The sequence below is a fragment of the Balaenoptera ricei genome, chromosome 16 (assembly GCF_028023285.1).
Source record: "Balaenoptera ricei isolate mBalRic1 chromosome 16, mBalRic1.hap2, whole genome shotgun sequence".
Lineage (NCBI taxonomy): Eukaryota > Metazoa > Chordata > Mammalia > Artiodactyla > Balaenopteridae > Balaenoptera > Balaenoptera ricei.
In genome coordinates, this window is record NC_082654.1 from 55856611 (window position 1) to 55869095 (window position 12485).

Here is a 12485-nt window from a genome sequence, read left to right on the forward strand (position 1 = left end):
ATGGTTCTCTATGTCTGTCTTTATGCCGGTATCACAGTTTGAATTACTATAGCTTCGTGGTAAGTTTTAAAATTAAGAAGTATGAGTTCCCTAACTTTTTTGTTCTTTTCCAAGACTGTTTTGACTATTTGAGGAACAGTTCCTTACAATTCCATATGGATTTTAGGATCAGCCTGTCCACATCAGCAAAAGGCAGTTGGAATTTTGATATGGATTAGATTGAATCTGTAGATCAATTTTTAGAGTACTGCCATCTCCACAATACTAAGTCTTCCAATCCATGAGCACAGGATGTTTTGTATTTTTTGTATTTTTCAGTGTATAAATCTTACACCACCTTGGTTAAATTTATCCTTAAGTATTTTATTCCTTTTGCAATGATTGTAAATGGAATTGTTTTCTTAATTTTACTTTCAGATTGTTCATTGCTAGTGCATGGATATGTAAACGACTTTTTTGGTTGATCACATATCCTATCCTGCAACTTTGCTGAATTCGCTTACTAGCTCTAATGGGTTTTGTGTGGATATTTTAGGATTTTCTATATATAAGATGATGTAATCTGTGAATAGAGTTTTACTTCTTACTGTCCAATTTGGATGCCTTTTATTTCTTTTTCTTGCCTAATTACCCTGGCTAGAACTTTCAATACAATGTTGAGTAGTAGTGGCAATAGCAGACATCTTTGTCTTGTTCTTGATCTTAAGGAAAAGCTTTTATTTTTTCACCATTGGGTATGCTTTTCGTAGATGCCCTTTATTTCAGGTTGATAGATTTTCCTTCTGTTTTTAGTTTCTTAGGTTTATTATTATATGTGAAAAGATGTTGGGTTTTCTCAAATGCTTTTTCTGCATCAATTGAGATCATCATGTAGTTTTTATCCCCCTTCATTCTGTCAATATGTATTGCATTTATTTTTTTTTTTACATATTGAATGCTCCTTGTATTCCTTTGATAAATCCCACTTGGTCATGCTGGATAATCCTTGTAATATACTGCTAGATTCAGTCTGATAGTACTTCACTGAGGTTTTTTGCACATTTCTTGTGGCTTTGGTATCAGGGTAATACTGGTCTCACAGAATGAGTTAGGAAGTGTTTCCTGTTCTATTTGGGGGGAAGAGTTTGAGAAGGATTGTTGTTACTTTTTCTTTAAATGTTTGATAGAATTCACCAGTGAAGGCTCCTGGTTCTGGATTTTTCCTTGTTGGGAGTTTTTGATTACTGATCTCTTCTTATAGGTCTATTCAGACTTTCTATTTCTTCTTGAGTCAAATTTCAGACTTTGTGTGTTTCTAGGAATTTCCCCATTTCATCTAGGTTATCTAATATGTTGGCATACAGTTGTTAACAGTATTTTCTTATAATCCTTTTACTTCTATGAAGCTGTTAGTAATGTCCTCACTTTCATTTCTGATTTTAGTAATTGAGTCTCCTCTCTCCTTCTTTCTCTGTCAGTCTAAAGGTTTAATTTTGTTGATCTTTTTGAAGAAGGCTTTTTGTTTCACTGATTCTATTGTTTTTCTAGTCTCTATTTTGCTTATCTGCACTCTAATCTTTATTATTTCCTTCTTTCTGGTTGCTTTGGGTTTAGTTTACTCTTCTTTTTCTAATTCCTTAAAGTGGGAGGTTAGCCTACTGATTTGAGATTTTTTTTTCTTTTTTAATGTAGGCATTTACAGCTATAGATTTCCCTCTGAGCAATGCTTTCACTGCATCCCATAAGTTTTGGGCTTTCATTTTAATTAATCTCAAAGTATTTCTTAATTTCTCATTTCTTTAACTCATTGTTTTAAAAGTATGTTTAGTTTTCACCTACTTGTAAAATTTCCAGATTTCCTCCTAATATTTATTTTAAATTTCATTCCATTGTGGTCATAGAAGATACTCTGTACGGTTTGAATCTTCTAAAATTTATTTAGATTCTTTTGTGGTTTATCTGGAGAATTTTCCATGTGCACTTAAGAAGAATGCATATTCTCTTGTTGGGTGGACAGTTCTATATATGTCTGTTAGGTCTAGCTGATTTATAGTGCTGTTCAAGTTTTCTGTTTCCTTGTTTATCTTTTGTCTAATTGTTCTATCCAATAGGGAAAGTGAAGTGTTGAAGTCTCCAACTACTATTGTTGGACAATTTCTCCCTTCAATTGTCAGTCTGTTTCAAACTTTCTGGGGATCTATTGTTAGATGCATATATGTTTATAATGGTTATATCTTAATGGGTTAACCATTTTATTAGGATATAATGTCCTTTGCCAATCTCTGCCTCTTAATTGGAGCATTTACTCCATTTATATTTAAAGTAATTACTAATAAATAAAGATGTGTACCATTTTGTTATTTGTTTTCTATGTCATAATTTTTTGGCTCCTTAATTCCTCCATTATTGCCACATTTTATGTCAGATGGTTTCAAGTGTACCACTTGATTCCTTCTCCTTTCTTTTACTATTTTTGTTATTTTCTGGGATTACATTTACATCTTAATTTATAAGTCCAGTTTGAATTAATACCAAGTTTCAATAGTATACAAAAGCTTTGTCTCTCTATATACGTCCTATATAGCTCCATCACCTGCCTTTAATGTTGTTATTGTCACAAATCACGTCCTTATACATTTTGTGCCCATCAACATAGTGTTTTAATCCTTGTTTGGTGCAATTATCTTTTAAATCATATAGGAAAAAAAGAAGTGCTACAAACCAAAAAATATATATTAATACTGATGTTTATATTTACCTATGTTTATCTTTACCAACATTTCATTTCTTCAGGTGGATTTGAATTACTGTCCAGTATCCTTTCATTTCAGTTTGAAGGACTTTCTTTAGCATTTCTCATATGAAAGGTCTACTAGCAAGAACCTGTCTCAATTTTTGTTCACCCAGGAATGTGTTAACTTCACTTTTGAAGACTGTTTTGCCAGATATAGGATTCCTGTTAACATTTCTTTTTGCAGCACACTGAATATGTCATCCTACTGCCTTCTAGCCTTTATGGTTTCTGACAAGAAATCAGATGTTAATCTTATTGAAGATCCCTTGTATGTGACAAGTCAGTTCTCTATTGCTGACTTCAGGATTCCTTGTTTTTCAACAATTTGGTTATAATGTGTCTCAAAGTGGATCTTCTTAAAAATACTACTTATGGCTCACTGAGCTCCTGAGATGTGTGGATTAATGTCTTTCATCAAATTTCTAAGCTTTCAGCCACTGTTTCTTCAAGTATTTCTGCTTTCTCTCTTCTCTTCTATGACCCCCATTATGTGTACGTTGGTATACTTCATGATGATGTCCCACAGGTCTTAGGCTCTGTTAATTTTTCTTCATTTTTTTTTCTTTTTACTCCTCAGATTGGGAAATCTCAATTGACCTATCTTGAAGTTTGCCAACTCTTTCTTCTACCTTCTCAAATCTCCTCTTGAGCCCCTCTAAGTGATATTTAAAAATTTATAATTGTACTTTTCAACTACAGAATTTCTATTTGGTTCCTTTTTATAACTTCCTTTTATTGACATTCTCTATTTGGTGAGACATCATTCTCTTAGTTTCCTTTGGTTCTTTACACATGGTTTCCTTTAGCTCTTTGAGCTTTTTAAAGGCAGTTGATTTAAAGTCTTTTCTTGGTAAGTCCAATATCTCGGTTTTCCTCAATTTCTATGAACAGATTTCTTGTTTTCCTGAGTATGGGTCATACTTTCTTGTTTCTTGGCATGCCTCAATAATTTTTGTTGAAAACTGGGCATTTTGAACATTATGTAAAAACTCTGGAAATCAGATTCTTCCCCCGCCCCAGAGTTTGTTATTGTTGCTTGTTGAATTTGTTGTAGTTTGTTTAGTGACTTTCTGAACTAGTTTTTTAAAGTTTGTATTTGGTGTGGTCATTGAAGTCTCTGTTCAGTTAACTCAGTGGTCACTAGTGATTCAACACAACTCCTTAAACTCCTGGAACAACCACAAAACCCCAAATTTCCCAGTCTTTACAAATGTGTCTGTGTGTGTTGGGACAAATCTTTTGATACTCTGCCAAGCAGTCTATGACTCTGCCTGCTTCACTTCCTGAATGTGTACAGCCTGAAGGTCAGCCAGAGGTGAGAGCTTACGGTCCTCTCAAGTCTTTTTTTTAATAAATTTATTTATTTATTTATTTTTGGCTGCGTTGGGTCTTCGTTGCTGCGTGCGGGCTTTCTCTAGTTGCGTTGAGCGGGGGCTACTCTTTGTTGCAGTGCACGGGCTTCTCATTGCGGTGGTCTCTCTTGTTGCGGAGCACGGGCTCTAGGCGCGCAGGCTTCAGTAGTTGTGGCTCGCGGGCTCTAGAGCGCAGGCTCAGTAGTTGTGGCGCACGGGCTTAGTTGCTCCGCGGCATGTGGGATCTTCCCAGACCAGGGCTCGAACCCATGTCTCCCGCGTTGGCAGGCGGATTCTTAACCACTGCGCCACCAGGGAAGCCCTCTCAAGTCTTTTCTAAGCATGTGCCCAGCCCTGGGCATGTGTGTGGCCTTCTAGATTCCCAGGAATTAATGGGAGCACTCCAAAACCATTATTCCCCAAAGCATCACATCATCAGCCTTTGCTCCCCAAACTCTTCAATTTGTCTCCTGTTTGCCCCAACTGTTATCCCTCTCTCCAGGCATCAGTGCTAATGAATTTGCCTTCCAATGTCCCTGAGGGTTACCACCTCCTCCTTGGGAGAGTTCCAAATTAGGTAAAATAAGAGCAAGTCATTTGAGCCAGTCTTTCAGGGAGCAACAAGAAAGATCAAAACAACCAACCATAATTCTTGAGAACAAGGTCCATTCTGCTCCATTCATTGCTAAGAACCTATAACAGACTGTGGATATTGTTTTTGAGGCTGATGCCAAGCTGGGGTGAGGAGGATAAGGCTGGAGTTAAGTGAAAATGAAGCAAGATCCTCTTACCAAGACTCAGCTTTTTTTTTTTTAAGCTTTTGTTTGGTTGCAAACTTTCATTTTCAGAGCTCTCATAAAGTTGATTCTGACAGTTTTTGCCATCTTATTTGTCGCTTTCACGGAGGAACAGGCTTTTGGAGTTCCCTACTCTACCATTTTTGCTGACTACAATGAAGTTTAAGAAGCTCTGATCTAGTCTTCCCCCTTCATTTTAGGCCCAAAGAGGGGAAGTGGCTTATCCAGGGTCACACAGCAAACCAGTAGCTGAGCTGAGACCAGAATAGGGATGCCTGACTCCTGGACCAGTGCTCTTTCTGCTTCAGGGCTCCTTCACCTCTTATTACTGGGAAGGAACCAGGTTCAGAGTGGACACCAGTATTAGGCCAAAGCAAGCTTTCCAAGGAGTGGGGGTTGAGGGTAAGAGCCCCTTATAGAGTTGAGGCCCTGACTGACCAAACCCTTTGCTGAGAGGGAACCCTGTATAGGGCCAGTTGGAGGACTGAGTAATGATGTCCCTGTCCTTACAGGAACATGAGCAGAGAAGCTTTCAGGTTTGATGGGGTAAAATATTTAAGCTAGTCTAGTATCTGCCTGGGGAAATGATTAGCTTGATTTCTGTTTTCATGTCTGACTCCACTCCATATCAGCCAGGGTAGGAAGGAGCTGAGGGCAGAAATAAGGGGCCAAGTCCTAGGCTAGGACTATAACTCCCTGCCAAAGCACAAGGATGGACATGGCATGGCCATCCAGTTGTTGCTTTGACCATGGGCATCTGCAAAGACTCATCTTTCAGATCCCTCTTGCCAAAGCTAGGAGTGGACCAGTCCCACCTCCCACCACCTGACTGAAACACTCTGCCACCTGCTCACCTGCCCTCTGTGTGAACACTTCTAATTTCAGAAGTTCTCTGTCTCAGTGCAGGAGTATTTAGATCAGCATCAGAACATAAGGCAAGCAGGTTACAGATGCAGTTTCTTGGCCCCCATGGCTGCTCACAATCTGTGAGGGTGGGGCCCAGGGACCTGCACCTTTAACAAGCTCCTCAGAAGATCCCGATGCACACTAGGGTTTGAGAACCACCACTTCAGGACCGTTTCCCCGTCTACAAAGTGAGCACTCCAAGGTTCCTTTCTTAAATTTTGCACCTGAGGCAAGTGACTCATTGCCTCACCCTAGTCCTGGCCCTGTCCCTAACACACAGTGTTCATTCCAATGTCCCCACAGCTGTTGAAAACGGACTCAGGGCTGAATTCACCCGATGCCTCATCCTCTGGTTGCTATTCTGGAAGTGACATTAGATGTGCGGCATGGACTGGCCTTGACTAACACCTCCAGGAAGCAGGAAAAGACCCAGTGTAGTTTCCTCCCAGAAAAATGACCTGTAAGGTCAGTGTCTCCCTCATCTTTTTTTATCCTGAGCATCACTGTCAGTGTTAACAACCTTTTACTGATCTTAGAAGGCGGTAGGTGCCTTTCTTTGTCTCTGGAGAGATCTGTGAGGCATTCACATAGTCCTCCAGCCCATCCTTACTATGAGTTGGGTCCCATGGGCATGACCAAGAGGGAAGTCAGAGGGACAGAAAGGTAGAAAATAAGGACCAGGATGAACACAGGTGGCTCCCAAGTGTGTAGGCCAAGGGTCTCAAACTCAAAGACGTGTAGGGGCCCAACAGGTAACATACACATGGTATAACAATAGGGAGTAGTGGGGCCTGTGGCAAAATGGAGAGTACATACCTAAACAGGGCACCTGCGAGTTGGCTCCAGCAGCAACTGGTGTGCAGGAATTCTGGGCAAGTGTTACTAGAATATTTGGTTTTTCAAGAGAATCCATTATTCCAGATTTTTAAAAATATGAAATCGCTCAATGCTTAAATGCTGGCAACAAATTCAAATGTCTAAAAGGACTTTTTGGGGACCAAAGTGAATGCATGTACAGGTTAAATACTGCCTGCTGGGCACCAGGTTGGAACCTCCGGTGCAGACAATGGGACAAAGTAATGTCACAGAACATTTACAGTCACGTTATGGGAGGTTGAAGCTAGGCCCTGGCACAGTGCAGGAGGCCACCAAAGTCAGCCTGGACTCACGGCAAGTTGTGCAGTGCTACACAGTTCATGCCACCAGGCAGGTCCCACCTGGCACCCAAGGGCAAGGGGCCTGCCCTTGGGGAAGAGCAGCCAAGCATGCTGGGTCTTGGTCAAGAGGCTCCAGGCATGGAAACTGAAGCAGAGCTGACGTGACAAGCAGGGCCTGCCGTCCATTCCAGGGCCCACATCAGCCCTTCTGGCTGGGCAAGGCAGGTCTAGGTAGACCAGGCTAGTGTCCAGCTCACAGCTGCTCCACGCCCCTTGGGCCATCCCCTCTTCTATGTCCACAAGGCAGGGAGGAGTCAGGGTGGTGTCCCCAAGCAGATGTCTACTCTGTGGACAAGCCACTCCCTGGGGCCCCTGCTAGGGCCCAGCAAGCTTGGGCTCCCACCATAATCTCTGATTCTCTCCTTTCTAAACTTTCAACATAAGAAACCAGAAAGGGAGTGAAGATCCCTGACCAGAAAACAAGCTTTGGGCTTCTAGAAGTGACGACGACTTCTAGAAACTCTGTCCCTTCTGGACTTGCCTTCTCCTAACACCACCAACCAAGGGGCAAAGGGCCTGCCGGGGACCACAGCCAGGAGCCCCCTTTCAGACTGAAGGGTCCCTGAGGGGAGGAGCTGGTCTCACGCCTCTCTGATCCTCCTCTGTAAGGCCTCCCCCAGGAGTCATGCACACCCCCTCCTTCCTGTGCCCCTCCTTCCGGACCTGGGGGGAAGGACCACGCTCCTCCTACTCGCCCTAGTGGACCTCACCGTGCCCGCATATGATGCCTTTTCAGCGTCTGGGCCCTGAGCACGAATTTCAGGAACTTCCATTTCTCATGTCCTTACAACCCAGTCCCTGCAAATTACTTATGCTCAGGGTTTCCTAAGCACAAGTTTCTATTTAAAGTCATAAAAATTTCCACCGGCTAGTAAGGCTGGACCCCTGAGCTACAGGGAAGAATCATGAAGCACAGGAAAACAAGCTGGCACCAGGTAAACACTTCCAGAACGTTCCAGAGCTGGCTGACTTTAATTTGGAAACAGCTTTTGGCCATCGACATTCAGGTTTAAGGCACATTCTCAATTACAAGTAACTCTGTCACTGGCAGGCAGCTGGCTTTGTTCTCGTGGTTTTGCGTGGAACAGATGACTTTCTGGCTTTTTTCTAAAAAGCAGTGAGTTTGGCAATAACAAAGCTCATGACACATTCTCACCAGATGCAAAGAGTACCCTTAAAGGTTTTCCCTTTTACTCCTCAGTGAGGACATGGCGCCCCCAGTCCCCACCTGTCTCACCCAAACTGTGTATGCAGCAAAGACGTGTGCGCATCTGTCTGCAACGACTATATATTAAAAAAAACACCTCCAAATAAACATACAACATTATATGACTAAAACGAAGCCAGGAGTTTCAGTCACAAGCAAAGGGGAATGACTGCATGAGTCAGGAAACAAAACGTCTACTTTAGCTGCAAGAGGCTGTGAGGAGTGGGGGTGGGGAGGAGGCATCCTGAGAGAGTTCACGACCAACCCAGGTCCCTCAGCACGAGCACAAGACACAGATCAGGAGGGCAGGCGGGGGACGGGGCCAAGGTTCTATGGATGGTCCACGCTGGGACACCAAGGGGTTTTTTGTGGATTTGTTAGAAACAGACAAACATTCTTTTGGCCTTTTCCTGGCATTGCTGTTGCCAGCAGGTGGACAGAAGTGACCCACCAGTCACCGCTCAGTCGTTGCCACCACAGATCTTCAGCAGAATCTTCCGGTAGTCCCCAGAAGTGTCTCCCTGGTCACAGAAACAAGTAAGACATCAGTTAAGTGAGGCTCGGCCAATTCTAGCTTTCTGGCTCCTGATTTTCTTCTGCCCCAGGTGCCCTTACAGAGAGGCAGCCCCATCCTAGGAAATTCCCCACCGTGCTGGTGCCAGAGCAGGTGAGAGGCTCACACGCTGGCCTTGAAGGTGGCACAGACCTTTGACAACGCAGTTCAGCCTCCTGAGCCCTCCCATTAAAAAACAGAAAGCTGTACTCACCCCAATGATCAAAGTCAGAATTTGAAAAACAAATACAAAAAAATTTTAAACAGCCAAAAACCCCCCTACCCAGGGCTAACTACTGGTGGCCTTGGCCCAGTGCATTTTTGTTGCACTAAGTTGGGATTATACCATAATGCACTATTGTGTCCTGTACAGGAAGTATAATCTACTATGATACAACCATCCAGTGAAGGGGACTATTATTATTTGGGCATCCCAGTTCACACTGATCTCTCCTCTATCTGAGTCCACTGCACTTACATTAGAAGTAAGGCCACACTTAGCTAATTTCTCATCATTTCCTGCCATCGTTTCCTTCCTTGAGGGCAAGGCCTGTGGCTTCTTTCAGATGCCCACAACCTATTGGCACACACAAGATACTTTGTGAATAATTACTAATTCTCTGCTATCAACAGCATTGCTTTTATATCTAAGAAAAGAGGGAGAAGCTTCTCTCAGTGACATGCCCAACATCAAACGTTAATGAGTCTGAAATCAGGACCTGGGCGTGGTGACTTCAATATCAAGGTTCATGTGAGTTCAGAAATTTAAGTGTCAGACCCCCCCAACCCCTGCCACGACAGGAATCAATTTTGTCAGACTGGCTCTGGCACAGTGATAAAACAGGAGCCAGTGCCTATCAGACACGTACATGTGTCACACAACATGCTTCATGTGGACCACCTCCTTCAAGACACAACAGTCCTGGGCGGGGGGTACTATTATTATCCTCCTCTTAACGATGATGGAACTGGGGTTCAGGGAGGTTTAAGCAAGCTGCTCGAGATCACACAGTGAGCAAGTAGAAAAGCCAGAGCTGGACCCCAAGCAGTGTGACCCCCGAGCCCTCCCTCTGAACTGCCTTTCTGTGCTGCCTCCACCACAGAGCTGAGGGAGGGGACTCATCAGGGAGCCAGAGCCGCCCACCCTCCAGGGGGCTCGGGGCTTGATTTCTCACTGACGGATCACAGACCCACAGGGTGGCTGGACTCTGAAGGCCAGGCACCAGGTGGGGGAGGTCCTGTGTTCTCTGATGCCGATTTTGGACCCTCCCCCCACAACCGTTTACTGAACAGCAGATGTGCTGGATGCTGGGACACAGAGAGGGGCGACAGCAGGGTCAAGAGCCACCCTGCCACCAGGAGCTGACAACCTGCTGTTGTACAACCAGATGACCAAGTGAAAACTGAAGAGGGCAAGCACGAGGACCACAGACAAGATGCCCATGCTTGGCTGAAGCCGAGCCCGCGGGAGCTCTGAGGAGGGGGAGTAAAGGGGACGGTGGGAGTGGCCAGGGAGGTCCGTGGGTGAGCAGGACGCCAAGAGGCAGCCCAGACAGCCCCCAGAGGCCCGTACCGTGATGTCGTGGTACAGGGACTTGCCGTACAGCCGCTTATACTCTGCTCTGATGTCCAGGAGGTCGATCTCGCTGCGAGACACCATGATGCGGATCAGGGTCCGGTCCTTGGTTCCTGCTCCCTAAAGAGAGTTGGCCCAGGGGCATGAGCAACGGGCCTCCTCACCGTCCACTTCCCCACCTTCCCTGGGCCCTGGTCCCCTCCTCGCCCCTGGGCCCTCTGTCCTCTTGGCTGAAGGGTGGCCCTCCTCATGCCTCCTCCCCTGAGCGAGGTCCCAGTCATGAGTGCGCTGAGACACCCCCCACCCAGACCCTGCACCTGGGGGTTACTTACCCTCATGGCCTTGTTGAGCCTTTCAGCAAAGAAGGCTGGGGTATTCTTAAGACATTTCACTAGAAGAGAGAAACACGGCATAACTCGATCTGCAGAAAACTCAGTCCAGGGGGGCATGACGCACACAGCACCCTCTTAGGAGGCCGGATGCCAATCAAACACACCACTGCACCCATCTTCCTCTCCCCTCATCTCCTCCAGGCTCAATTATCCCACAATCCTGGCTCCAGCCCTTTGGAACAGAAACATGCAGAGCCTGGACACCAACCCAACCCGTTTCCTGACGACCAATGTGATGCAGGAAGCTGTGTAGGGAAGGAGCGCGAATGGTGTGAGGAACCATGTTGCTGCTCAGGCAGGAGGGGACAGACTGGAGATGCCGTGACCCTCATGGAAAAGGACGGCCGAGCGGAACGGACGTCTAACTAGGGTTCTCAGGCCACGATGCCTACCATGGGGTACACAGGGAAATCTGTCCCATCCAGAAAGCTCCAAGAAAAGCAAAACAGAAGATGGGCAAACCATGACGTTCCCAAGTGGGTATAAAGAGGGGCCAACCCCTCAGGGTTGGGGGAAGGGGGGAGGATGGACCTGGAGCCCATCAGGCCCTGCTCTGGAGGACATGACACAGGCACTGCAGGAGTGCACCAGTGTCCTGGGAGCTACGCCAGCTTTCCTTGGCCACGGCCTGTTTTGCTGCTGCAAGTAAAAAAATCTTTCCACGTGTTTCCATCACAAACATCTGACAACTGCCTGCAGGGATGTATTTTTAGAGGAAACTTGGCAGGATATGCGTCATCTTCCTCCGGGAGAACAGTTGGTCACGCTCCCACTAGCGCCGGCACTGCAGCTCCCTCCCCCAGGGCTGGGCTTGAAATATAAACAAGACACCTCCAGGACTGCTGGGGGTACAACTATGTGGCGATCCTGGAAGCAGCCTGATTTCCAACCACGTAGGCAACTGGATTTAGCAATCTTGGACCTTTTCACTATGATCTTCCTCAACTGGAGGGTGGGTGAGCACCCTGAAAACTCACAACACACGCCAGCCCCCCAGCGGGCAGGCCAAGATACCTACCCACGGCCAGCATGCCCTGCTCCAGGTCCCCAGACATCTCCCGGCAGATGCTCTTCTCAATGTCACGGCCTGTCATTCGCTGATACTCATTGAAAACTAGTGGCAAGACAGAGGGACATGTTATGGACTGAATTCTGTGCCCCCCCAAATTCCTTTGTTGAAGTCCTAGCTCCTAGGACTTCAGAATTTAACTGTACTTGGCGATAGTCTTTAAAGAGGTAGTGAAGTTAAAATGAGGCCCTTAGCGTGGGTCCAAATCCAATCTGATTGGTATCTTCATAAGAAAAGGAGATTTAGACACACAAGGAAACACCAGGGCTGCAAACACAGAGGAAAGATCACACGCGGACACAGCAAGGAGGGGGTCATCTGCAAGCCAAGAGGAGCGGCCTCAGGAGAAACCATCACTGCCAGCACCTTCATCTTGGACTTCCAGCCTCCAGAACTATGAGAAAATAGATTTCTGTTGTTTAAGCCGCCCAGTCTGTGGTATTTTATTACGGCAGCCCGACCTGACTTGTCCAGGACACGTGGTGAGGAGGCCTCTCTGCCCCTTCCCAGAGCCCACCTCTCCCACTCTGCTCCCGGCGCCCTGGACGGCCCCAGTGACCACACCTGCCCAGCTCTCAAGTGGGCCAGTTCTTTGCCCCAGGGAGAGTGCACTCCCCCCGCCCCCCAGGCCTGCTCACACCGT

General features: G+C 45.8%; 1 protein-coding gene across 1 annotated transcript in view; it reads right to left on the reverse strand.

Moving 5' to 3' along the window:
* Positions 1-7994: 7994 nt before the first annotated feature.
* Positions 7995-12485, reverse strand: part of ANXA11 (annexin A11) — a 40106-nt gene continuing 35615 nt past the window's right edge. The window contains exons 12-15 of the mRNA XM_059900910.1: positions 11792-11887; positions 10714-10772; positions 10379-10501; positions 7995-8773 (exon numbers count right to left, since the gene is read on the reverse strand). Of these exons, the coding sequence (XP_059756893.1) occupies positions 8714-8773; positions 10379-10501; positions 10714-10772; positions 11792-11887 (338 nt within the window). The 3' untranslated portion in view covers positions 7995-8713. The remainder of the gene's footprint in view (positions 8774-10378; positions 10502-10713; positions 10773-11791; positions 11888-12485) is intronic.